This window comes from Patella vulgata, chromosome 1 (assembly GCF_932274485.2).
Source record: "Patella vulgata chromosome 1, xgPatVulg1.2, whole genome shotgun sequence".
Taxonomy (NCBI): domain Eukaryota; kingdom Metazoa; phylum Mollusca; class Gastropoda; family Patellidae; genus Patella; species Patella vulgata.
In genome coordinates, this window is record NC_065879.2 from 29,275,419 (window position 1) to 29,303,023 (window position 27,605).

Genomic DNA, 27,605 nt, shown 5'->3' on the forward strand with positions numbered 1-27,605 from the left:
CATTATCTATTTTTGATCTATTATTATTATAGCAAGAACGGCCAGCTCGTTTATCTAAATCGTTCATAATGCATCTTTAATGAGTTTTTAAGTCAAAAAGGCCTCCAATCGACTTTTCACTTTTGTCAAAAAATGGTGCATGTGATAAAGTTTAGACTTTAAATAGTCAGGCCATTTCATCTAGTTCAGATCCGGGAGAATGTGAATTAAAATTGGTCAACGATCAGGCCTGTGTTACCATTTCATAGGCCGTGTAATTTACTAATTATTAGACATTACCGGTAGTATAAGTTAGGCCTATTTTTATTTAATTTAGATGAGGACTATTACAACTTACAAGTTCTAGCTCCTGCTTTTATTAGTCACAGGATGTTCCATATTTATATGCTTATTATGCGATTGACGGAGGGTAGATTTACCACAGACGTTTGAACGTTTCCCTTTTCATCTGTAAAAAGACGAATGGGGTGTTTGATGAACACTTTCTAAAAAACTGATTTTTGGATTTTTGCAGAAGAATGAAGATCAGAATACTTCGACTTTTTCCACGTAGCATAGAGTTATCTTCCCTTGATGTGAGTTCTCTAAAGAAGTGAGTTGTATATAGCCATTGCAATACTAAGGTGCTTCTTTTCGGAAACGCTGTCCTATATTTAAACCCAATTGGTAATTAAGAATTATAACTTGTATGTATGATTAGGTGGACATCCCCGACCTTTCACAAATGTGACAAAATGCTGCCTATAGTGTCAAACACACAATAACCGTCCTTGGGTCATTTGGAAAGAAAAGGCAAGTGCATTAACGCCGGCAAGACCTATGTGAATGCACAAACAAATTATACTATTCAAAAAAAGTAGGGGATATTTGATTTTTAAGTGTTATTAAAGTCACCTAATGAAACTGACGAAGAAACAAATGACAAAATGAAATGAAGTTCACATTCATCGATTTATTCCAAATGATCGTTAGACTAAGTAAGGCACAGACTGACCATTATAAGGGTAAAATGATACCCGGGGTCAAACAGCAAAGTTACCACAGCATCACAACCAAGTCAGTAACGGGTAAAACCTCCTCTGTTTGCCAAACAAGCATTGATCCGACGTGGCATACTCCTAATGAGACGTCTAAGGTCATTTTGGTCCAGATTGTCCCATTCCTGTTGCAACACAGCAGCAAGTTTTTGGACATTGGCAGGACGTTGTTGACGTTGACGTAACCTCTGTCCAAGCATGTCCCAGACATGCTCGATGGGGGAGAGGTCGGGACTCAGTGCTGGCCAAGGTAATGTGGTGATGTTCTGTTGTTGGAGGTAACCTGTAACGATCCTGGCCCTGTGACATCTTGCGTTGTCATCCTGGAAGATGAATCGGCGGCCATGACGTCGTGCGAACGGCACAACATGGACTGCCAAGATGTTGTCCCGGTAGTACTGGCCTGTAACACGCCCTGCAACAACATGTAAAGCCGTTCTTCCAGCAACAGTGATGCCTCCCCACACCATAACAGAACCACCCCCAAATCGATCATGTCTGATGACGTTAACGTCTTGGAAGCGCTCGTTTCGACGACGCCACACCCTCCTACGTCTGTCCAAAAAATCAACAGTGAACCTTGACTCATCTGAAAACATCACATTGCTCCAGCGTCGATTATCCCAGTGTTGACGATCCCTACACCAACGACGTCTTGCCTGGATGTGATGATCTCTCAAACAAGGGATCACGCGAGGACGTCGGGCGCGAAGGTGACCCCTATGCAGTCGATTCCGAATCGTCTGGCCACTCACTCTCACACCAGTGTCTGTTTGAAGACGAGCGCTGATCTGATTTGCTGTGATGACACGATTTCTCAAGGCCAAGGTACGGATAAATCGATCCTGGGCTTGAGTTGTCGCCCTTGGTCGACCTGAGCGTGGTCTGTCCTGTACAGATTGTGTATCACGGTATCTGGACCATAGCCTGCTTATGACAGACTGAGAAACATTCATCGTCCGCGCCACAACCGCCTGTGTTGTGCCGATCTGTAGCATGCCAAGGGCACGTAACCTTTCATTTTGGGTAAGCCGACGCATATCAAAATTTGTTTTCTGGTCACTAAAACAATTAAACTGATGTTTCCACCCTGGAATTCAATGCCACAATGACTGTAACATTCAAAGTCAGAGTCGTGCAAATCTTGGGTTGGACCCCCATGATGATCCCAAGCATCACCTGCATTCCATGCGGTAGCTATTGGTGCGTTTGGGCGTCACATGTAACTGGAAATGTTTCTTCTGTTAGGTTCTATAGTGACTTTTTTCGTAGTCATTTGCATATTTTAGTATTATGCCCCCAAAATCAAATATCCCCTACTTTTTTTGAATAGTATATAAATTACAGTCACTGACTGTTGGAACCTTCGTAAATTTTAAACGGGTATCTTCGATTATGGACAAACTACTTAACTTTGGTTTTTATAAACATACCTGCATTGAAAAATATAATTCCCATTCCAGTAAAATCTCTGCAAAATTTATAGCTTTAGCTTTTTGAAATATTTTGGTTTTTTATAATCATATTTTTGGTTTGAGAGTTGGATGGGTGAATTTTCTTTTGAACACAAATGCGGCACAAAAACAATGACATTCGTTTTACAGGCCTTAAATTTTACCCATGATTCGCCATGAATATCTTTAATATGATATATAATATGATAGATTAAATGTATATGTACAGGGTATACATTACAATTATGGGGTGATTTAAGAATTATTTACAAGAAATTAAAAGATAGTTGATGATAAAGAATATATTTACATTATGAACAATCAAATATTGCACCATATCACAGTACAGTCAAAACTGTCAAATCTAGAAGTGATTGCGCACTTCTTACGAGGTCTTACAGGTTGTTTTTTTTAGCATTATTGGATTGAAAGAATGATATCAAATTGATGATACACTTGGAAACTTGTAATTGTCTTCAGTTCATATTTTTCATTGCCCAAACTAAAATGATCGCACTTTGTTTTGATTGCAACACAAGTTAAAACAATAAATAGATGGAATTAGGAGAAAAGAAATGTGATTTAAATTTCTTTCATTCTCTCTATTTAATTTTTTATTGGCAGGTAAATATGGAATCAAAAAAGATTTTATCCTGGACTGAAAGTAAGTATCAGACATACTGCTACATTCTGTGTCTAATTTGAAAGGCTATTTATGACTTCTGGTCATCTCATTAAATCTACAATACACTTTGCAACTCTGGATATAGTTTTGTGAAATTTGTCTTATTATTATTTTTCCTTGTTTCTAGAAAAGGCTTTGAAACGAAAAAGACTTGAAGAAAAGTTGGACAAAGATATTAAACAGAAGAAAAAAAGAGACCAACTTGTAAAAGAACAAGAAGAAAGAGTGAACTCTAGAGATTTGAATCTATCAAGTACCATTATAATGTTGATAAACCATATAAAAAGATATTCTGGTTCTCAGATTAGCAGATGATAGACGAATGTTGAGTGGAGAAGTCCGATCTTTGTTAAAATTCATTTAGGTACACTAAAAAATAAAATAAAAAAAGTGCAAAGAACCCCTCTCCTGTATCACATTTTTTGGAATGATTGTCTGATGACCAGAATATATTTTTTATGGCCTAATTTTTATTACTATAAACATAAAATCCTTTCTTACTAAGACCAGTTATCCAAGCTGCATAACAATATTATCTGTTAAGATGTATCTTGGTGTTATAGTAAAGAGATATCCTTTGTAGTGCCCTAGTGCTAAAACTGATTAATTGAGAATGAATCGTGTCTAAAGTGGATCTTGTAGTGAGATAACTTGTATATTTCAGGTAGTGGCCGACATTATACCATCTCACTAGCATTACCAGGCTCTATTTTAGAAAATGCACAGTCTCGTGAACTACGAACATATTTGGCTGGACAGGTAATTTTGTAATTTAGTAGTGAAATAAGAAAGTAACTATTTTCTTTAAAGGGAGATAACCTCTATGTTCGGAGTCCAAAGTGAAGTTTGACAGATAAAAACAAATCTTCTACTTGATCACTTGTCAATGCATATTCTCAAAATAGTAATATTAGATCTAAAATGGTTCAGGTTAAAGGGGCTGTTACAAAATGGATCAAGCCAGTTCTGTGTGGAAAACTTTTAGAAACCTTTATTCTAGTCCTGTAACTATCCTCAAATTCTACTTTATTTCCAAATAACTGGATAACCATTTTTATATAATTGCTAATGTTCTGGTAAGTGATTGTCTCTATTTCCAAATCCCTCATACAGTCACTTCTGAACAGCTCAATATTTTGAACTGAAATTTTCAGACAAGCTAATTGGGCTATTTCTTCACATTTTTGCGCCCATTTATATCAAAATCTGGGACTGGTCCTTTAAGAAATTTAAAGCCTTAACATCAGATACACTATGTTAAGTATAAGGTCATGTCCATTGGCTAAGTAATGTGTAAGTTTATAATTTATTATGCATTGCTAACAATTTATGTTATACTGTTTGTATTTGTAGATAGCCAGAGCAGCAGTTGTATTTAATGTGGATGAAATAGTTATTTTTGATGAGTCTGGTGCAGGTTTAAGGTAAACTCATCTCATATACTTTGTATCTTTCTCTTTTTTCTATACACCCACATTTTAAAGATATTTGTCATATGTGGGTACCTGGTTTGTGTTGCATAGACAAACCTTGCATAGGTGTTACCCCCTCTCTTCTCTGTTGAACTCTAAAAGGTTTTTGACAATAGCACCATCAAGTTTACAGATTATGTTCTTTCTTATATAGTATAATTGCAGTATATATATTATTTTGACCTCTTTTCATTTTTATTTATAGTGAAAAAGATAGTTATGACAATTCTAGACTTAAAAAAGGCAAAGGAAATGTTCAGATGGCAAGAATTCTTCAATTTTTAGAATGTCCTCAGTACTTACGTAAAAACTTTTTTCCTATGCATGAAGACTTGAAATATGCAGGTATAGTATGATATTTCAAATAGAAGGATAGCCAGTCATGTTTCTTTTAGTATGTACATTTAGGATGCACTGGTAAATAAACCTAAAAATTTCACTTTATAAGACAATGCTTATCATTAAATTTTTTATTTAAAGAGCCAATGCATATGTTGGTTTCTTAAGAGTATTGAAAAACATCAATACCTTGACTAAGTTCGATAACGAGCATATTCTGCTCAGGTTAAGCAAAGTAATAAGCAATTTGATTTTTAAGTGCTTTATAAAAAGATAAATGAGTTATCTATTCATTCTTTGGATTGAGTTGGGGAACATCAGCATTACTGGTGACTTGTAGTTGAAAACTCACTAGAATAGTTTTGACTAGTAATATCAAACTGTATCAAAATATATATTTCCACATCAATTATGTGCAGCCATTGCTCTTGTCAACAAGGGGGGTTGGATGGCTGAATGGTTAGCACGTGCATGCTGTATCATAAAGTCTGTCATTGAGCCTACTGGCGTGGTTTCGAATCCCTGGTTGTACGTGACAAGGAGTAGGGTCGCCTCTCCAACCTCGTGGGTTTTCTCTGGGTCCTCCGGTTTCCTCCCACTGCTAAAGACCCCTACGCGCAAGCGAATTATTGAAATAAAATTGAACCGTGTGTTAGTCCCAAAATGACCTAGTTTGTGTTGAGTGGACGTTAAGCCCCATTGCTCTCTCTCTCTCTTGTCAACAAGAACTTGTAATTAAAGTCAGGGTTATTAAAAGTTTTTTTTTTCAAACTTACTGGGATTCAAAGCTTCAAAAAATTAAACAGATTTATAAACATCTGGATTGATTAAAGTTGTAAGTCACAACCTGTCTTTATATTTGTAGGGTTATTGAATCCATTGGATAGTCCACATCATATGAGGGCATCTGATGTTGTAGAATATCGAGAAGGTGTGGTATTAGATAAACCTCCAAAATCTGGAAAATCTTTTGTTAATGTTGGATTATATCAAAGAGTAGGTAGTGTTATTCACATTTTATTAAACTTCTTTGTAAATTAGTTGGCAAATATATTGCAGTCAGATGCACACTGACTGTCAAATTATCAAATGGTCATGGGGATGGATTGTTAGATGCACATTGACTGGCAATTAAACTTTCCGATGACAGGTAGATTGTCAGATGCACATTGACTGACAGTAAATTTCCGATGACAGGTAGATTGTCAGATGCACATTAGTTGCATTTACACTTGGCAGCGATAAAACTGAAGATGTTGAACTGGTTACATTGCTATACAATAACTGTTCCTGGCACACTAAATGTGGAACTCTTCACAGAAAAGGTTACCCCGATGAAAACAAATGTGGGTGATAAGGTTACATTTATTTGGCCCATTCATTTTCTGTATTATTGAGAATTATGGAAAAAATTCCATAGAAATTAGTATTTTTCGAGCGACTTGATGCTCATCTTGAATGTGTTAGCAGTCTCACTAAAATGATATCACCCTACGACAGCCTATGAGAGTAGACGAAAGCGAATAGTCATATTGTTTATAAATAGCCTGCATTGCATTGTTAGCAGGAAATAGGTTCCAAGGGCCAAACTTGATATTCACCCATGGACAGAAAACTGTTCACAGAAGAGATACCATTTGCACTGCAAGACCATTTCACTTTGACAGTCCAGCTTGGAACTTTTCTCAGAACAGAATACTTACAATTGACCAATTTACACTACTAAAAATTTAAAAATGGTAATGTATGTGAATAGGGTTTATGACAGCAAAATGGTCCTATTGAGAACCCTGTTTTGTGACTTGCCAGCTCGTTAGTCTTGCATAATTAATGAAAATCTATGTACAGTATAAGAGTAAGGTATTATGCACTACAACTTGCAATTAAAATGACTGTATCTTATGAGTATTGTCTGAAAATTTTACATACAACCTAATTTAAACACCCTTGTAAATGTGTAGTTAAATCATGTCAGATCAAAACTTACTTTTTACCCGAAACCAACAAAAAAAAGTCTAAAGCACTGATGCCAAGTACTGTAGTATGTTTGATATTTCTAGGATGTATTAATAGATAGACAGCTAGAAGCAGGTGTTCGTGTAACTATACAGTTAGATTTAAATACGTCTGGTATGTACTGGTAATTTATTACTGTAGTCATTTCATTGATCTAGTTAGAAAATTAAATATCAACAATCAGAATCACTGGAAATTTGGTAAAAGATTGGTACTGAATTCATACCTCAAAATATTCTACATCTGCTTACTTTTTCTAGAATACCTGTCCAGATACCACTTCTCATTTAAGAAGTCCAAATCGGCACACAATTTTGCAAATTTACCTTCGCAAAAACAGATTTACAAAGTATGACTGAATACATATGACCTCATTTGAATTTGAAAAAGGGCTTCCCTTCTCCTATTCTCCTAACACCCTGCAACTAAAAGCATTAAGCAAAATTTGACAATATATTTGTGTTGTGAAAAGCAAGATGATCAATACCTTGCCCTAGAGCTACATATTCTGGGGTTATAATAAATACTGTCATTTTGTACTTTGCAGATGAAAAACTAATAAAAGGTAAAGTTGTGTCTCCATCTACACCTAGAATAGAATCTGGGCTTTACTGGGGTTATAATTTACGTCTAGCAGCCAATCTGTCATCAGTTTTAACACAATGTCCACATAAAGGCGGTTATGATTTAACTATTGGAACTTCAGAAAGAGGAGATTCGGTTGATGATTTTGAACCGCCTACGTTTAAGTAAGTTTTTTGAATGCCATTCTTTTTGTTCTCAAATCAAGTGAATGTAGTATTGTCTTATTTACCAATATGGCAATACTGTAAATCAAGGAAACATTAGTGCATGAAAAGAATGTAAAAAAGGTGACCGATCATAATATTGCATCTCTGTTTTTTATTTCCTAGTACTGGTAAAAATAAATTTATAGTCAAAAGGACAGCTTTATATTCTGATTATCACCATTTTAATTTAACAAAGCATGGCTTCAAAGTTAAAAGTACTCTTTAGCACCATCATCTCCTATATTGGTCCAGCGTAGTGTAGTAATCAGTCATTACCAAGCAGTAGTCATTTTGTGTGGTGGGGATCACGTGGCTAAGTGGATAAGACTCTGGCTCGCTAGCCTGGAGGTCAGGTGTTCGATCCATGCATTGGCCGAGAAAGTTCATCCAGATTTTCCATCGTGGTTTCCCCCTTGTCAGTGATGCAGGATGGAGGGCCGGACAAGGATAGCTATCTAGTCATTCGGATGGGACGAAAAACCGAGGTCCTGTGTACATATTGGCGTGCACGTAAAAGATCCCTTGGCAGTTGGAATTTGATATAAGAGTAGGCCGTAGCGCTGCTGCCCATCTTCATTAGCCCAGTTTAGGAGCAGAACATTTCATTCCATGTGTAAGGCTACTAGTTTTAGGGGAGCCACAATGGCTAAGTGGGTAGGACGCTGGCTCGCTAGCCTGGAGGTCGCTTGATCGATTCCTGCATTGGCCGAGAAAGTTCATCAGGATTTTCCAACATAGTTTCCCCTTGTCAGTGGTGCAGGATGGAGGGCCTGACAAGGACAGCTGTCTAGTCACACATTGGCGTGCACGTAAAAGATCCCTTGGCAGTTAACTCGATAGAAGAGGAGGCTATAGTGCCGCTTCCTGAGCAAAATATCCCTCATAGCACACTGTATGTATGGCGTATGCCCATCTTTATTAGGCCAGTCGAGCAGAACAGTAGGACGTTAAACCCCATTTCATTTCATTTCTACTAGTTTTAATTGAATTGATTAAGTTTATGGCCTATCAGAATAATTGGACATATTATGAATGTTTGCTTAATGTTTTGGTTATTCTCTAACATTGTATTATAACGTGTTATTTATAGGCATGGTATTATTGTCTTTGGAGGAGTTCAAGGTTTAGAAACTAGTCTAGCAGCTGACAGTACACTCAACATTGATGATCCTTCATTATTATTTCAACATTATCTCAACACATGTCCTAATCAAGGCTCTAGAACAATTAGAACAGAGGTATAAATCATTCTATTTATCAAATGTACATAGTTTCCCATAGTAGATTCTTTAGGAAACTTGACTGAAAAATTTGAATTAGACCTTACTTACAAATACTGATATCAAAAGCATGATACATTCAGAAGTCATAAGAAAACTATTTTTTGAAAATTCACCCTTACTTATCAAGACATTTTATGTTATTTTTTTGGTGGCTCGGATTAGCTATATAAATCATGTGATTTCATTGCAGTCACGGTTGTCCAACAAATTTCTTATAGCATGCCAGCTTGATTTCTGCTTATGGTGTGGTGAATATCCTTATAGTGTGCTGGCTTATAGTGTGCCAGGTTGATATCGGCATATTGTTGTGAACGTAAACAATATGGCTAAGACTGATTTGAAAACTGTTTTTTGATTGCTTCGCAGACTTAAGCTACGATCAAGGGGAAATAATTTGAATATGTCAATACCCCATAGATTAACCCAGGACATAGGGGACTAGCACGGAATGAGACAACTGGGGATACAGAGAATGAACCTGATATTTTACTGCAGTCATTATATTGTAGACATTCATTGGCTAGCACACTAGGCTCACTAGCCAATAGGGGCATATATCAAAAATACTGGTCTTAGAATGCACTGGTTCAATCAATCTGATTAAAACACAGATCCAATTTCGTTTCGTTTTTTATAGTTCAAAATTTCGTTTTTACTTGTCTTTACTACACTTGGATCTGGAAGACTTGTTATTTAACTCGTGTTCTGCTTGAAATGAGGGGTCAGCCAATCAAATGGTCTGTCGAATCGAGCGTTTGACCTTTTTTGCGCGGAACTGTGGGTAGACATTACCAGCGATAGAAATCAAAACAAAGCAAAAGTAGATTTAAAAAAGCATGGCGGTCGCTAATTGGTTAATCGAATGACTGACGTTATCGGGTCAAATGTCACTTGCTTAGTACCTGACGTCATAGAACGTGAACTCCCACTATAACTTGTTAGATCTACATGTAGTGTAGGCCATCGAAAGTATAAAAAACGAAACGAAATATAGATCTATATTTTAATTAGATTGTGGTTCAATTGAGAGCGTTTACATCTAGTCCTCGTATTTGACAGATGCTTTGACCCATTCAATCAATATCCATTTCTTTGGAGCACCAGACGACATTGGATCGAAGAAGTAATATAGGTTTAAGATTAATATTAAAGTCACAAATCAGGTTACTTACGTATGTATGCCTACATGTACATAAATGATACGCAGATTAATTTTGTTTTTCAGGAGGCCATCTTGATAACCATGTCAGCTCTGAGACCAAAACTTATATCATCAGGTTTTAAACCAGAACGCTCTTGACCAATAAAACTTTTAAATATTAATTGAGCTGTTGAGTTATATTAATAGAAAATGAACATTGTGGCTTATTGATTAGGTAAACTAAGATTTCCAGGCAACGGAGACAGCCCACCAAGCAGCTTAAAGCCCATCCTTTTTTATACGCCCACATTTTTATGTGGACGTATATTGTCGTTGCCCCTGTCCGTCCGTCCATCTGTCCACAATTGTTTGTGAACAGTCTACAGGTCACAATTTTTATCCGATTTCAACGAAACTTGAAATATAGGTTTATCACCCTAAGATCTCGGTTCCTTTCGATATTGGCATGTATCGGACTGTAACATCATGGATTATGGCCCCTGATTGTACGAACAATCACGTTTTAAGCTTGTGAACACTGTAGAGGTCACAATTTTTATCCGATTTGTTTTAAACTTGAAATCTATGCTTATAACCCAAAGTTCTCGGTTCCTTTTGATATCCGCGCATATCGGAATGTAACTTCCTGAATTATAGCTTGTGGACCATATAGAGGTCATAATTTTTATCCGATTTAAAAAACACGTATTATTATATCACCGTTACACCCTAAGGACGACTGAGTTCAAATTTCGTGAAAATCAGGCCAAAACTGAGAGACAAAATGGCCACCGTTCGTTCTCAAATAGCGTAAAAATATGGTATATCAAGGTTGTGGACCCTATAGAGGTCACAATTTTTAACCAATTTTGTTGACACTTGAAATGTAAGTTTATAACCCAAAGATCTCAGATCCTTTCGATATTCGCACATATCGAACCGTAACTTCCTGAATTATGGCCCCTGATTGTACGAAAAATCGCGTTTTTAGGTTGTGGACCCTATAGAGGTCATAATTTTTATCCGATTTAAAAAAACGTATTATTATATCACCGTTACACCCTAAGGAAGACCGAGTTTGTTTTTTGTGAAAATCGGCCCAAAACTGACAGACAAAATGGCCGCCCCTCGTTCTCAAGTAGCGTAAAAAAATGGTATATCAAGGTTGTGGACCCTATAGAGGTCACAATTTTTATCCGATTTTGTTGAAACTTGAAATGTAAGTTTATAACGCAAAGATCTCGATTCCTGTCGATATTTGCGCATATCGAATTGTAATTTCCTGAATTATGGCCCTTAAATTGATTGTAGGAAAAATCACTTTCTTTTTAGCTTGTTCTCTATCCATCTCACAAATGTGGGCGTATCCTGTCTGGCAGCTGCTGGTATTTTATTCTAATAGTTTCGAAGTGGAAGTCATTTTGCTTTTAATTAAAATATTAACATGTCAGCTTTGATGTATGAGAAAACTGTAGCATAAAGCTAGTTATATACAAGTAAACATGTGGCTTTTGTTTGTTTGTTTATTTACAGCAACTCATAAGATAAAAGCAAAATGATTTGTACTTTAGATTTTACAAACTAGATCATGAATAATATATTAAATCAGCTTAGGCTGGAGTTCTCCTTTAGTCTCATCTACTCTTTGGATGACATAACATTATTCAGCCAGTTTTTTATTCTTTGCTATGACTTTCTAAGAAATCTCATCCAATTTACTAAGTTGTAAGGGTTTGCACATTAATGTGACAATACTTATTATCAAACCTAATTCGATTGCTTGACTTCCTAAAGGTACTAGTAAGCTGATGATTAATTCAAACAAATTTCTGAACTCTGGTATGTAGAGGATTGGGAGGTGTGGGGCAATAACTTTTAAGTTCGAAGTTATAGTTCTTTACAGTTGACAAGGGCTAGACTTAGCTTGTGTAAGGCTTTCTCAGCATGAAGCTGATCCAGATACATGTAGCAATAGTGCCTGAGCATCATAAATTGTCATAGCATAGCAAACACGAACAAGGAAGAGGAAATTGTTTTAAAAAAGGAATGGAAAATATTTGTCATGATTTACAAATAATATTACCCAGTTTCCTGGATAGTTAGCAGGTAATGTACATGTAAAGACCCATGCTTCCCTCAGTTTTCTATAAATCACTTTGCTGCCATTTTGTAAAGAAGTCTGTGACAGCTGATTATATTTTCTTACAAGTACTGTAGTCTTAAACATCGGTCATCATCCTCAGCTTATTTCTATTGTGTTTAAAACACATCTTCCTCTAGTCTTAAACATCGTTCGTCATCCTCAGCTTTGCTCTATTGTGTTTAATATACATGTCCATCTTCCTCTAGTCGTGAGGGTTGAGTAATCACGGGGCCTCATAATCAACTTGCGATTATTTGATTCAATCTATTCTGCTATTGTCACAGTCTTGCAGATGCAAACAAAAATGAAAAAATTTTGATTCAATTAAAATTGATGAACCAGTGCATAAAGGGATTGGCTTTGCAAGATGGGTAACGATACATGTAATTTTCTACATTTAAAATTTTATATTTGTAGATTGATACAACCAATTTTTCATTCCATAAGTCCAAAATAAAAAATTAATAGACTGATAACCAGACATTTGTTTAATATTCCTGAAATGAAAATTTAATCTTATAGAGCTTGTCCTATCAATAACACACAAGAAAAATCCTAATTAAACAACACTTTATTTTGACCCAAATTATATATTAAGGTCTTGCCGACCTTTTCGCCTTAAAGGTATATCAACAAAAGGGAAACGCATATATCAAGTTTGATACATTTTTTTTTCATTGTCATAAATGAATCGCTTAAATATAAGAAATATTTTAACCGGTTCCGTATCTTTTGGATCATTTTCTGGTTCATTATCACCTTTGCCCTTTCTCGACTTTTTTGAGCCTGAAAACCTTTGTATTACAGCTTCAGATATACCGTTTGGTATTCTAATTTTAACCTTACCACTTGTTCCAAAACTTCCTTCAATTGTTCCATTTTCACCAGTGGATAGAACAACCTTTAAATTGGTAAACAAATCCATATTTGTTGTTTTCTTAAACAAATTCTTTCCAATAATTGAATATTCATCTGCCACCCTATCAATGCCTCCTTCGCGCTTCTTAATTTTAAAAATCTTGAGTTTGGGTAACGATTCTTCTGCATATTTTGCACTTGTAAATATTTCTAATAGTCGACCATAAAATGCCAGGCGACAGGTATTTGCATGAACGTCTGTGTCCAATTTAGAACCAATCACAAGTGAATTTATGGCACATGTGACTGGTTTATCCAATTCGATTAAAGCATATTGTTTTATAGGCATCATTCTGTCGTCTTGGCCATCACACATATCCTTAGTCAAATAACTATCTTGATACCTGTATTCCTTTGAAAAATCAAACTTGTTGTCACCACTGTCTTGTTCACATCCAAAAACAGTAATTTTTCCCATAACTGTTTCGTGTCCTAGTGTTATATGAAACTTAGCTTTTGTGTTAATGTTACCTTTAAAGAAAGCTATTTTCTCAATAGACACAATAGCTGCCATTATGGTGGGCAAGGCCCCTGGTGTACAAACTAAACCCCTTTCCATAAGCTTGGCATCAAATTGTGTGACACATATTCCAGCTCTATCTCCCTGGACTATCTTAACAGCTGGCTTTTTAAATATTTGGATGGATTTTATTTTCTTTTGAACTGAAAGTGATGGAATTTCTAGCGTATCGTTGATTGAAATGGAACCCTGCAAGCAGGTGCCAGTCATTATAGTGCCTTGACCTCTGATTGAGAAACAGTGATCTACTGAAAATATAAATGGTCCTATTTCATTACGATTAGGTAAATAGGTATGATTTTGAATGGTTGTGATCAAATCTTCTACTCCAGCAGAAGAACCACTATCAGCATCTGAGCCTCCAGGTTTGGCTGATGTACAAACAATTGGGCAGTCTGCAAATCTTGTCCTTTCTAATGTTTTCAGCATTCTTTTCTTCATTTTTTCAATTGTTGGCTTTCTCTTTTCTTCTTCAATTAGGTCTGTTTTATTTAGGACAACTATCATCTTTTCACAAAGAATTTCCCCAATGATTAAGCATTCAGCTGTTTGTGTCTGCATTCCCTTAACAATATCTACAACAAGTATCATCAAGTCTATGATGGCTGCACCACCAATAATTGTTCGAATCAGACTTGCATGTCCAGGACAATCCACCAACGTGTACTGAACCTTTTCATAGCTCCCCAATTCATTTTTCAAGTGAGGTGGAATATCAACAGCAAAGGATGAGAAGCCTAAATCAAGAGTTATGCCCCTTTCCTTACTCTGTGGATTTTTATCAAAACTCGCCGTACTTGCCACTGTACTTAATGCCTTTGATAAACTTGTTTTTCCGCTGTCAACATGGCCAAGAACTCCAACATTAAAATTAAACAACTTTGCCTCGATGTCCATGATAAACAAAACAAAAGAACGATGAATGAATAATTTCAATAAACCAAAGTCGTGGGTTGCACAACAACCGGGCTATAATTGAAACCGGAAGCTACTGTTATCGAAGGTCAAATGCCCCAAGAAAACGAAAACAAATCGAAAGTAAAGCGGGGCGTTCTTTTGGAGAAAGTTAAAATTGTAAAATTGGGGGGTTTTCCCCCCAGACTATTCTCCTGCAGTTTTATTGTTCCGGCCAACACTGTCTTAATTTTAATATGTATTATGCAACAATTTCACTGATTGAAAAATTAAACAATTTTCATAAAGATCCGATCTGAAATGTTTACAAGATTTGATAGTATTAGTAAGACAAATGATCTTCCCTACTTGTGCCGTGGTAATGCTGTAAGATATAGCCGGGAAAATTGTAAGCTTCTTCTTTTTACAAACTGAACATATTAAAAAGGCAGGTCACAAACTAGGGGTAATCCACTCTGGGTGGTAGATGGACGTTCACCCAACAATGCTTTTGTCACAGTTGTTAAATGAATTTAGGTAATATTGGCACAGTTAAAAAAGGAGCTGTCTGGATAGAGTTATTTATTGCTGTGGCCAAAACATTATACATTCCTTTTGGCACCAATAAAAAGATCCTGCAAAAAGACTGTGGAACATAAATAAAAATCTTTAGATTGCATTATCTAAAGATTTTGCATTTAAGTCTTCACTGGACTCGTCTACGCAGATATTTTCAACTACATTTGGCAATCATTTACTCTCATTTCCTGCCTTATTTTTAGCTGGAACAAAGTTTTGGGGAAACAATACTGTTTAGTGTGGTTTCATAAAAGTATACATGTACTGTTGAAACATAATTTTTTCTTTTTTTTTTAAAATGTTATAATTTGTTTAGCCCAGATGGATGTAATAAACCTGATTGGTTAAAAGAATAAAGCACAAGGTATTCAGATATTAAACATATTTATTTGCTATTTTCATTTTCTACTCCAATGCATAATCATACCGAAAATATTACATGCATTAGAAATATTGTTAGTGAAACTTGTTGTGCTTGTATAATTATGAATGAATAGTTATTAGTCCTGCAACCTTTAAAATGATTTAATTATCAAAGACTATATTTCTTTAAATATTATTCAACATAATAATACAATATTATAATGAAGACAGACATTACACAAAATTTAAAACTGTACTTAATTTAATACTAATGGATTCATTTTAATGGGAATCACTATAAACTGGCTTAAAATCTGGCCAATCTGAACTGTTATTTTAAAATGAATTCACCTCTTTGATTTGGGTAAAATAAAATTGTATTTTTCATTGGATTTAATATGTTGATTTGTTCTGTGGAAGGAATGTGTGTCTTGGTTCAATTGACCCCAATACTGGCCATTACTAACTGAAATAATACATCAGATCAACCCTTCAATATTCTACTCTGACCTAAATCAAAGAGGTCTAGTCATTTAGAATAAAAGTGGGTGGGGGAATTCTCTCCTGCCTTTTACAAATACATATAAAATACGTCAACAATTTAAAGATATATCTCCTTAGCAATCGCAAATCCTAAACAATCGATTTGAAAACAAATCCACGACCAGAAACATGTATTGTCACTAAAAAATATCGCATCTTTTGAGAAACTACAAGAGGAGTTGTTTTAGACAATCTTCACATTCATTTTAATGAAACTACCATTATGTAGAACACATGTAAGATGATGAATGAAACAATCGCTAAAATTACTGAGCAATGTGGGAGTAATGCATATGCCTAAGTTGATGCTCTGTAATATCTGACTTAACTGAAGGCTCATTATGCATTTTCAGTTTTATTTTGTCATCATTAACACAAATATACTTTCAAATAAAAGTAACCTTAGAGGATTGAACATCAGATGACCTAATTATATTTGAGGGAACACATCTTTAAATAATTACAATTTAATTAAACCTATAAAAAGACTATTTAATTAAACCTATAAAAAGACTATCTCCACAATGTCAAGGTATAAAAATTTATTAAAAATATAAATAATTGACATGGAAGTGTTAGATTAGAACACTGGGGATGAGTTCCACGGTTTCAGATTCTACTCGCTCTTTCAAGCCTGATTCCAAACTTTCGGTGGGTAACTGCCAAGTACCCAACCTGGAAAGTGTTATTTCGATAGAGAAGAAAAAAATTAAACAGATTTGGAGTGCACATAAAAGATCAGTATTTGAAGAAAAGATAAAAAGTTCATGACAGTAGAATTCTCCCACCTCTCACATTCAATATTTAACCATTGCAATTACTGTGTGTTGTGACTTGAATGGTTTCCTTGAAACTGTGTATGACTGCCATATCTTCTTGTTTTTATAAAGAAATTTATTAGCTTCCCTTAAGTAAAACTTGTTAATCATTAGTTTTAGAACATAATCTATCTTGTTTGAATGTTTTAAATTTCACACATGTATGCTACAATATCATAAAATAAAAAAGATTCCAAAATGTACTAGTTAATAACTCTTTCTACTGCATTAAGTAAGGATCACATATCTCCATCCTGGCTAATACTATTTCTGTTGTTGTATTCTATCGACCGTTTTACTATCAATTTTCTATTCTCTAAAGTATGATTTTCCTGGGATAAAACAGCCATGTGGTCAATTTCATTTTGAAATTGTACAAAACCGTAAGGTTGAGGAAATCCAGTTTTTTTATCAAATGGAACAGTAGCTACTCTGACACGGCCAAACTGGGAAAAATATGTTCTTAGCTGTTTGCTACTGACAGTCCATGGTAGATTTGAAACCATGATCCTTAATCTATTTGCAGACATTGTAAATTGTGGAAACTATATCTGAAAAAAAAGAAAATTTTTGAATAGTGAAGAATTGGTTAATTTTCTTTCTGATTTACTAATCAAACTAGCCTGTACATTATATACAGTGCCCCACAGCATATTTTTTTTATTAAATTACAAGTTAACCCAGCTATCTATCAACTCAAATATTGGCAACTTGGTAAAAGCATGGACCCTATAATACATAGGGTCTATGTTAAATGAGTGTTTATTTGCCTAAAAATAATGTACAATTATATTCAATTAATTATAATATCCATGTTATGGCTAATTTCATTAATTTTATAACCATCATTTAAATTTTAATTATGCAAATAAGTATGCTACTTTTGCCAAAACTTAAAGATACATTATGGGAGATAAGATAACGAGATGGCAGTTCTCGTTATTATAATAGTTAAAAACTAGATAGTGTAAAGGTAATTTGCTGAAAATTTCAGTCAAATTGATCCACTATGAGCCGAGAAAGAAGCGGGTGAAATTTTGGCATAGTCTCGGTCATCATTACTAAAATCATTAATTAATATAAACAGCTTAGTCTCGATTATCCGCTTTTATTGATTTAATTATCAACGGCCGTTAGCGGCATGTAGGAATCTAATCCAGCCAACATCGAAGGCTAGCCTTGACATACAGAGTTTATTATGGTCTGGATAAGTTAATTAATGTCTAATTGATAATTTAGATAACATTTCAGGCCTAAAGAAAGACTTGTAATAAGCAGAATTTGCTCTTGCATAATGCATGATTAAGTTATGTATACAATAAAAATATCTATTTATTTTGTAAAAAAAATATCAATTGCAGGCAGTCCGGTAACTATTATTAGGCTACATTTAGTATACATGTACTCATGTAGTGATGTAACATGACATTTATTAATTATGAGTTAACCTGTTTTAGACAAATGCCCCGTGTCATAGTCCATACTCAAAATATAACCTCGGGCCTTCTAGACCATGCTTTATCTTAAAACTCTTTTACCATGTATACATGTGCAGGGCTGCACAGCTACACGTAGTTCCTTTAGGAACTGTCCGATCAGAGACAGTTCCTAAAGGCAAAGGAAAGAACTAATAAGGTACACGGACCGAAATGCTTGTGGGCACAGATAGACTAGAGGAGATCAAATTTTAATTTACCTTGCGACAGTCTCTAATTAAAAGTCAACTGATAACAAACATAAATACCTATGACAATTTTTTAAAGAGAATTTTCCAATAGGCCTACAAGTATTTGTTTGAAGTATTTCAAGGACAAGCATGTGCGTTCAAGGGGGGTTACTCTAAAATTACATCGCATGTTTTATCTACGGTAAGGACGAGAACAACAGATTTTTATTTTATTGTTTTACAAAAGTTCTGTTCCCAGTATCAAACTTTCAAAACCTCTTAATTTAGATAATCATCAATGTTGGGAAATCATAAACGTGGCATAGAAAGGAACCCTATGAGAAATTAGGTACGGTATTTGTATCCTCTAAAATCCAAGTTTGAATTTTGGATTATCTGAAGGAAGTAGCCTATATTAAACAGTTCTCTTTTTCTTCTGCGATTGCTGTAATTCCAATTGACCGTCTTCAGATTTCTGGAATAGAAGACTTAGATTTTATGATCGTAATAATAATTCTACTTCATCTTGTGTAATTAAACCATTTCATTCCTGTAGGCTCATCGGTTCTCGATAAGATTCCTAAAGATGATTCTAATTTCTAAAACAAACTGAAAATATGAACAACCTAATCAAATAGATGATACTATTACTTATATTTATATGTAAACGCATTATGGTACACGATTCGTCTTAAATATTGTATATTAGATGCCCATCTTTTCCCGGTAAGATCACAACATCAATGTTGATTAAAACTGGCAAATAATTCGTGTTTTCATTGTCGAAAGTTTTGAAGATATTGAGTTAGAGACTTAGCTACTTTAAATTGCTGTCTGGCAAGATCTAAGAGTAAGAATAAATAATGCAGAAGAACTGCAAGAAATGGTAAAAAATTGGAAATATAATGAGCTATATTACTTTTAACTTTAGTAACAGTGCCAGATGAATTGATAGAGGCTAGCCCCTCACTCAGTCTCACCGTTACTATCTCTCCTTATACCCATTTAATATGAAAATAACGCTTTACACCACCTCAGTTCGAAGGCTATTTTGGAATCCCTACCATCTATTTTTCACTGTGATTCTTCTTTGATCGCCAAAAGGAATCATTTCTCGACACAAATTTATAATAATTGAAAACTATATTCAAGTAGAATTTTGCGATTCAAAAACACAAATAAATTCCTTTGAATTGATCTGCCATGATCAAACCTGCATTTGTGCAGACCAGAGGTCACAGGTACAAAGCTATAGTTAGCCAATTCAACATCTAGGAATAGAATGTTAGCCTCTATATATAGACATTGTTATTAAAGTAACTAGAGCTATGCCAAACTGTTTGGCGTTAAATTTTTCTTTGACCCTTAAATTCACTGAGAGGATGAAATACATTACACCATTCATTAGTGCTAATGATGGAGCTAGCAATACTCAAAATTATTCTGAAACTATTTTTAAAATTATTATTCAATATAAAGATATGATGTATTTTAAAGTAGATTTAATTTGAAACAATACTGGAATTAATAAAACAAATTGATATGGTGTTAGGTTGGGCCAGGATATTGTTACCCCTGGAATGTTTGTCCTTAAAGTGAAAGAGACAAAATGGTTGTCTAAAATCATTGAAAGGATAATGTATTTATTTTTTTATTTTTTGAGAAAATTGTTACATGTAAAAGCCTAAATTTAACTAATAATTATAATCTTCTTTGAGCAGTATTTAGCAATTGACATGTAATAAACACAAAAACATAATATGGAACACAATTATAATGTTCTCCTTCAGAGTTCAGAAAAGTAGATTTCGATCTACACCTGTTCTTTTAACTTGATTTAAGATGCAATGTTCTTTTTTTTTGTTTGTTGTTTTTTTTTTGTTCATATTATTATCAAACCTTTGAAGGTTTTTGTGTTTTTTGAGAATTCCTCAGAATCTTTGAAGGTTCGGAAAAAAAGAACCCAAAATACCTTCTGATTGCTCTGACCTTTCCTGGCCATTAACCAACAGAATAGTCATCAATGAGGCTATATAAAGTATCCTGTCATTTCAGACTAATGTCATGTGTCACTTCTAGATCTTTTATTTATAATTAAGGCCAAGTTATAATATATAAAATGTATGTTGTGTTTCATTCTTTCAGGTCATTACAAATACATGTATGAAGTATTTTTATTGAACATCTCATGATGAAATGGCCCAGTCAGAGGTAACATCAACTTATATTTATAAGCATCTAATTAGTAATTATGTTTTACTTAATTTAAGATTGATTTCTTGTTATGATTGTTCATATTTCTCCGATGTATTTTAGATTGTGGACCCTCTGGAGGTCACAGATTTTTTATTTTTATTTTTGAAACTGTTACACCATAATCATGGTTGAGTTTAAATTCCAGTCAAAATCTCAGCTCTCCATTATGCAAACTGTGGAAAAACCAAACTTGTGTTAAGGATCAAAAAATCTTGGATGAGTTTGATTTGAGTGCGCATCTTACGTTTTCATTCTGGAGTTATGCCCCCACGTTATTATTTTCCATCTGTCTGTTATATACGCTCTTATTTTTATTTGTATTTTAAAGATTGAGAGAGAAGATTTGATTCCGGTACCAGAAGATCCTTATCCTCAGCAAGATCAATGTCGTCTGTGGATAGGAAATATTGACCCAAAAATAACAGAGTAAGTGAATAAATTGTATATTAAGAACATACATGTATATACATGGTTGATAGATGCTATATAATTGAAATCAATCGTGACTTTTTCACTTCATGATTTTAGTTTTGTTAGTTTAAGTAAGTTTTTTTTTTCGAATAAAAACAAATCTGATTAATTCCTTTGACCACAATCCACAAAATCTATGCTTTTTATTCTACAGGATCATATGAAAAAAATATAGTACATCGATCCTAAAGTGCAATCAAATTTGAAGTCAGTAATGACAGTAAATACAAAATTACAAACCTGTATAAGTGGTATGTGCAGTTTACCACTAGAATGTATCAAGAGCACAGACTTTCCATTAAAAAAAAGTATTAGCAGGTCTACTGGAAAGAGGAAGCATACACTGTTTTGTGCACAACACCCTACCTGTATATATTTATTCTCTCTGGAGAAGGAGAGTTTGGAATGCTAATAGATTGAAAATTGAATAGTTAACCAGACTTTGTAGTGAGGAAAAGATGTTTTGTATGTGTTTGTATGTATTTTTCAGATTCACCATTTTAAAATTGTTACAGAAATTTGGTCAGTTGGTCAGATTTGATTTTTTATATCACAAATCTGGGCCTGATAAAGGCAAGTCAAGAGGCTATTGTTTTGTTAGTTATAATACCAAAGAGGTAAGTTTTGTTTTTGTTATGAATGGAAGGTCATTATAAACAGTGGTCTTTCATAAATTTGGAAAAGGAAAAGAACACCTCTGAAATATTTGGCATAATTTTGAAGAGCTCTTTTCCAAAATGAAATAAGGGCTAGTCAAACCTTGCCTTTTTCAAAACTAATTTCATTTTCCTCTGACCTGGAATGAAACAATTGGAAAAGTCACTTGGTCTGCTACTCTCAGATACCCTTGGTAATAGTCAGGCTAATTTATGTATGTGAGTCATGGACAAACTTGGTGTTTGATTTGTTTCTGATTACAAGTACTGAAGCTGTTAGCATAGTATTTAGGCTTGATTAGCTCGATCATCATAAAGTAATACAATAGAGTTGATAGTTGTAGTCTAACAGTCAGCTTGAAATTTACCAAGGGAAACTAATTGTACCAGACCAAAATGTGGCAAAAGATACAAATAAAACAATGTTTTGAATTCTTAATATAGCTTCATTCATTAGTATAGGAATTAAAAAATTATGCTTGATCTGTTGCCAAATTCTTGAACCTAACCTAGGCACACAGAGGGCCAGGCTCCGGGTTACCTATTTAGGGTGCCAGTCTCTGGGTTACCTATTTAGGGTATTTTCCGGTATTTAGTGTGTTTTCCAGTATTTAGGGTGTTTTCCAGTATTTAGTGTTTTTCCGGTGTTTTCCGGTATTCAGTATAACATATTGTTTTCCGGTAGTTTTCTGGTGTTTTCCGGCATATAGTATTGTCGCCCATTTCTGTCCCCAAGTCCAAGTTTGTAACCCATTTCTCAGCCCGCTTCAAAAGTCTTTGGAAATCACATAATTTTATTTGAGGACAAATATTATTGTTCCAAGATTTAATGAAAAGCTTATTTGTCCACCAAAGTTTGAAAAACATTGTACAATAATGGGAATAATCTATATGGATGGATATACGTATAAAACCTTTTATATTACAGGAGGCTACTAAGGCTTTGCGTAAAGTAAATGGTAAATTTGCCTTAACAAAGAAACTTGTTGTCAGATGGGCCCATATTGAACCAGTAAGTTACTTGTTTCTTACTAATTTAAATGGACTAGTTAGGCCTACTCAATTAATGACTTTTATTTTGAAAAAATCAGCTTTTAAACCTGAATTTGACATCTATTTTCATTGTCTGAACATATTGTTGTTTTCTATATTTAATATTTTTGAGGATAACAGCACATATTGTATTTCAGGACACCAGTATTGAATCAAAGAAGAAAGCACCACAGACTGTGGTAACAAAACCAATTGAACATGCAGAAGTTAGGTAAAAATATTTGGTTCAAAACATTGGTTTTATAATAAGCTTTGTTTTGAAGGTGGTAAAAAAAACACCCTTATTAAATGTAAGCTAACGGTTACTACTGTATTCAGGATTAAAAATGATACTGAGGTATGACCACCTAAAAAAAGAGACAGAATGAGCCCATTAATTATCACACTTCGAACTCACCGCAGAAAAGATGTTTTGAACTAGAGATTGGACTGTGTCTGGTCTCAAAGACAAGAACTTACATGTTCATAATCCAGACACTTGAATGGTCCCACACTGCAGCCCAGCAAAACATACGGCAAATAGTACACTATCCCAGCACAACAGTTTGAGTAATCTTGAAAATGCTGCTTTCCAAAATTCTACTCACTCTCAATGCATACATTTCAAAACAAATCTCTATTTTAGTCAGAAATTTACCTAAGTCTGTTATTGTTGACACATTAAACCAAATTCCATTTTCTAATTTACATGTCTTTTATATTACAGCATTCATAGTAAAATAAAGGAAATAGAGGCCAAACTACATTCTATGAAAAAATCACAAAGTGACTTTTCAATATCAACAGAAATTAATGCAGTGCCAGGAACAAGCAAATTAAGTGCAGTGAATGTTATATCGAACACTAAGAAAAATCAAAACTATAAACCCTATGATAAATCAAGTAGTCGTGCACATCACAATAGGAAAAGATGATAGTGTTATTGGTTTACAGTTTAATATATTACATATAATACATCAATTAGATTAGATATGATATTTTCTGTGAAAATCATACAAAATTAGACAAACAGTGATCTGGTTAAGAGTAGAATACCAAACACAAATTTTCTTCAAGTATGCCTTTTCTAGGATAATAAGAGTATCAACCAGGCCTTGGAGTCTCACTTCCACTTTGGTAACATCTGTAAAGCTGTGTATACACTAGCCAAATGATTCGGTCGAATCAATCGGCATCTAAATTCGCCTAGTGTGTCCACTGTCATACGGACGAATGATTCTCCCAAATCAAATATGTTTGATATATTCGACCGAATTTTCATTCAACCGAATTATATTCGTCTAGTGTGTCCGTTTCGATGAAGCATTTGCACGATTGTAAAATTCATTAGCCAATCACCACTCATCATTGCCTCATATCAAGAAGTCATGTGATTGTTTGAAGACACGTTCTCCGCCATGTTCAATCATGTGTCGGGAAAGGTGATGCAATCAACTGGTGAATTGGGCGAATGATTCGTGTAGTCTGTCCACTCATTCAGACAAATAAAATTCGGCATTGATTGATTCAGGCAAATGATTCAGCTAATGTGTCCACCTCTTAACATATAAATTTTGTTAATTATCAAAATTGATTTCAACTAATATTTAATCTTTCGAAAACCTAAACAGGTGTTTTATAGTCCGCATATTAGAATGCTTCTCGCTTTGGTGGATATGACAATCCATACAACTAAAGCTAAAACTAGAGAAAAACGGTTGTGTTAGATACCATTAAAAAATCATAATTGTCCAATTGATGAAATATTTTACGCATGTATTTATTTGTTGATATTATAAGAGATTATGTCAATTTTCTTGTGCCATGTGACTATGAGTGTGATCTGTAAAACTGTGACATGTTTATGTAGTGTAGTCTGTATGTTTTAATGTTCAGTTCCAAAATGCTACACATTATTTTTTTTTATTTTTTCATATTATTGTTACATTGGGAGCCTCGGTGGCTCTGTGATTAAGATGTTGGCCCGATTACCTAGGTTCTGTGCTCACCAATTTGATATAATTTCCTTCATAGCACACTGCATATCATATGCCCGTCTTCATTAGCTCGGATGGAGCAGAAAAGTAGGACGTTAAAGCAAATTTCAATTCATGTTTCATCAGACTTTTCTGGAATTTTGATATAATTTCCATTATACCACGTAACCACACTGCATGGCATATGCCCGTCTTCATTAGCTCGGATGGAGCAATAGAGTAGGACGTTAGAGCAAATTTTATTTCATGTTTCATCAGACTTTTTTATTTCTTTCATTTCTTGTATATTTATTGTATTAAAGATTAAAATCAAATAATATTGTACGTATTTACATGCCCACATTTAAATGTGATCTTATATTGTTTGTCTTTTGGAGGGTTGTTACAGAGTAGTGTAACTATTGCCATTTAGATCAAATGATCTGTCATGAAGTGAAGTGTCAAGATTTGCATGTGACAAGAAGTGAACTTTCTCCAAGTTCTCTAGTTTCCTCCCACTACCTAAGAGCATTGTTCACAAGTTTGACTGACACTGACTGATATTTTTAGCCAAACAAGTCTAGTAAGTTTGAAAAACAAGATCTCAAATACTCTGACCTGTTAAAGCGAGAATTTCAAATTTTCTAAGAAAGTCAAAACATAATTATTTCTAGGTCTTTTGCTCAATAGGTTATCAAATCACTATTATACGATCATGGGCATTATTTCCCACCCTTAAAAATCTATGACACAGGAAATAATAACACAATTACCTCTCCTGTTTTGCTATTGACAACATGGGGCAGCCATTTTCAAACGTTGGAATTTGAAGTTAAAAATGATATTTTTGCCAATTTCTCAGCTGGCAATAGCGAATTATAGGATTATTCTTTAACAAGGTAGGACTGTTTATGGATACCATCTATTTTAAGGCTTTATTTTAATATATTTTAAAAATATAACTTGAAAATTTGCAATTGCAACTTTAAGCATTTACTAAATACAAGGTTTTGGTGACAAGAGCATATATTTTGTATATTGAGGTTGGTTGCCTTTTAGCATCATTGTTGCTATATTTTTGCAACATTCTCAGAGCTGTGTATATGTCTTTACCTGGCAGCAATTGTTTAAATTTTTAGAAATTGAATATAAATTACATATACCACTTATTGCTAATATGTTGCAGACAATACAGAAATACTGCTCAACAAAACAGTGTTTATTAGCAATTGATGGGGGACCGTACCACACACAAACAAAACCCATAAAACAAACCTGCGAAGATACAAAAACTACATAGAAATTGCAAACAACAAACATATATATAAAATCAAGTGAATGGATCCATGGGCTAAACAAATCATTGGAGGATAATTAGCAGTCAAAACAACACTAGTAATTTTGTTAATACAATGATTTGTATAATTTGAATTCTAATAAAAGTGGTTTTCCTGATATATATTCCATTATTCATGTTTCATCAGACTTTTCTGGAATTGATATAATTTCCATTATACCACACTGCATGGCATATGGCCCATATTTACTTCTTTTTAAGACCATTTCGACCATTTTTAGGGTTCATTTTGATTAAAGATATATTATTATGGGAGATTAGATAAAGAGCTGGCAGTTCTCACTATAATAGTTAAAAACTAGATAATGTAAAGGGAATTTGCTGGAAATTTATGTCAAATTGATCCACTTTGAACCAAGATTTTAGTGATTGAATTTTCGGCCTAGCCTCAATCATCATTACTAAAGTCGGTATGATAAAAAAATATAGTCTTGATTATGTAATTTTGGATTAAATCATCAATGAGCGTTGAGCAGCAAATCGGATTCAAATCCAGTGATAATCCGACACATAAGATGGCATCGAGAGTTGATTGAACCATATGTTAGTCCCTAGTTTGTGTCGAGTGGACGTTAAACCCCATTTCTCTCTCTCTCCCATTGTTTCACATTGTTGTTAATTAATAAATCGAAGAAGTCTGATGAATAGCATCAATTTCAGTTATTAGTACTGGAGTTATGGCCCTTTTTTTCACTTTGTTAAACCTTGTGAATGTTCAAACGACAAAACTTATCATCTGTATGAAATTTATGCATAATTTAAATTAGTGAAACAAAGAAGCCTTTTGAATTTCAGAAATTTCTGTTGATTGTGTCTAGAGTTATGCCCCCTTGTATCACCTTGTGAATGCTCTAACAACAAATTGAAGTTATGATCCGATCTGGGGGGTGGGGAGATGGGACTAACACATGGTTCAATTGTATTTCAATAATTCACTCGCACATAGGGGTCTTTAGCAGTGGAAGGAAACCAGAGGACCCGGAGAAAACCCACAAGGTTGGACAGGCAACCCTTATGATACAGCGCGCACATAACCATTCAGCCATCCAACACCCCCATCCATTCTGTATGAAGTTTATATGCTTAATTTAAATCCTTGTGGGTTTTCTCCGGGTCCTCCGGTTTCCTCCCACTGCTAAAGAATCGTATGTGCAAGCGAATTATTGAAATAAAAAAATTAAACCATGTTAGTCCC

General features: G+C 34.4%; 3 protein-coding genes across 8 annotated transcripts; 2 read left to right on the forward strand and 1 right to left on the reverse strand.

The window, feature by feature from the left end:
- Nucleotides 1–562: 562 nt before the first annotated feature.
- LOC126827100 (putative methyltransferase C9orf114 homolog) lies at nucleotides 563–10,400 on the forward strand. Of its 2 annotated transcripts, none has more exons than XM_050556297.2 (11): nucleotides 563–666; nucleotides 3,116–3,155; nucleotides 3,304–3,429; nucleotides 3,841–3,935; nucleotides 4,530–4,600; nucleotides 4,854–4,993; nucleotides 5,853–5,983; nucleotides 7,048–7,117; nucleotides 7,551–7,752; nucleotides 8,885–9,032; nucleotides 10,303–10,400. In XM_050556297.2, exons 2-11 carry the CDS (start codon nucleotides 3,122–3,124, stop codon nucleotides 10,375–10,377), a joined length of 1,092 nt encoding a protein of 363 aa, XP_050412254.2. In that variant the 5' UTR covers nucleotides 563–666; nucleotides 3,116–3,121; the 3' UTR covers nucleotides 10,378–10,400. The 2 variants fall into 2 exon arrangements, with proteins under 2 accessions (XP_050412254.2, XP_050412260.2); XM_050556303.2 differs by lacking the exon at nucleotides 563–666 and adding an exon at nucleotides 685–792.
- Nucleotides 10,401–11,474: 1,074 nt separating this feature from the next.
- Nucleotides 11,475–14,790, reverse strand: LOC126827048 (selenocysteine-specific elongation factor). The gene is made up of 2 exons (XM_050556222.2): nucleotides 13,208–14,790; nucleotides 11,475–12,646 (listed from the first exon to the last, which is right to left on the reverse strand). Exons 1-2 carry the CDS (start codon nucleotides 14,694–14,696, stop codon nucleotides 12,621–12,623), a joined length of 1,515 nt encoding a protein of 504 aa, XP_050412179.1. The 5' UTR covers nucleotides 14,697–14,790; the 3' UTR covers nucleotides 11,475–12,620.
- A 46-nt stretch (nucleotides 14,791–14,836) lies between these two features.
- On the forward strand, nucleotides 14,837–26,508 carry LOC126827132 (probable RNA-binding protein 18). 5 transcript variants are annotated; one of them, XM_050556382.2, is made up of 8 exons: nucleotides 14,837–15,102; nucleotides 15,589–15,636; nucleotides 20,808–20,873; nucleotides 21,247–21,344; nucleotides 21,880–22,006; nucleotides 22,974–23,057; nucleotides 23,236–23,309; nucleotides 23,805–26,508. In XM_050556382.2, the coding sequence occupies exons 3-8, from the start codon at nucleotides 20,859–20,861 to the stop codon at nucleotides 24,010–24,012; spliced, it is 606 nt and encodes a 201-aa protein (XP_050412339.1). In that variant the 5' UTR covers nucleotides 14,837–15,102; nucleotides 15,589–15,636; nucleotides 20,808–20,858; the 3' UTR covers nucleotides 24,013–26,508. The 5 variants fall into 5 exon arrangements, with proteins under 5 accessions (XP_050412339.1, XP_055957141.1, XP_050412318.1 ...); XM_056101166.1 differs by lacking the exon at nucleotides 14,837–15,102 and having other exon boundaries at nucleotides 15,536–15,636; XM_050556361.2 differs by lacking the exons at nucleotides 14,837–15,102; nucleotides 15,589–15,636 and adding an exon at nucleotides 19,074–19,166.
- The last annotated feature ends 1,097 nt before the right edge of the window (nucleotides 26,509–27,605 follow it).

What these genes read in the sequence shown, in the direction of transcription:
- LOC126827132 (XM_050556382.2), top strand. An exon ending in GATGGGCCCATATTGAACCA is followed by an intron (nt 23,058 to 23,235) that starts GTAAGTTACTTG and finishes ATTGTATTTCAG; the next exon opens with GACACCAGTATTGAATCAAA. An exon ending in ATTGAACATGCAGAAGTTAG is followed by an intron (nt 23,310 to 23,804) that starts GTAAAAATATTT and finishes TTTATATTACAG; the next exon opens with CATTCATAGTAAAATAAAGG.
- LOC126827100 (XM_050556297.2), top strand. Translation starts at nt 3,122, where the DNA reads ATGGAATCAAAAAAGATTTTATCCTGGACTGAAA. An exon ending in TAGAGATTTGAATCTATCAA is followed by an intron (nt 3,430 to 3,840) that starts GTACCATTATAA and finishes TGTATATTTCAG; the next exon opens with GTAGTGGCCGACATTATACC. An exon ending in ATGTTGGATTATATCAAAGA is followed by an intron (nt 5,984 to 7,047) that starts GTAGGTAGTGTT and finishes TGATATTTCTAG; the next exon opens with GATGTATTAATAGATAGACA.
- LOC126827048 (XM_050556222.2), bottom strand. Translation starts at nt 14,696, where the DNA reads ATGGACATCGAGGCAAAGTTGTTTAATTTTAATGTTGGAGTTCTTGGC. An exon ending in AGGAAGTTTTGGAACAAGTG is followed by an intron (nt 12,647 to 13,207) that starts GTAAGGTTAAAA and finishes TGCATCTGCAAG; the next exon opens with ACTGTGACAATAGCAGAATA.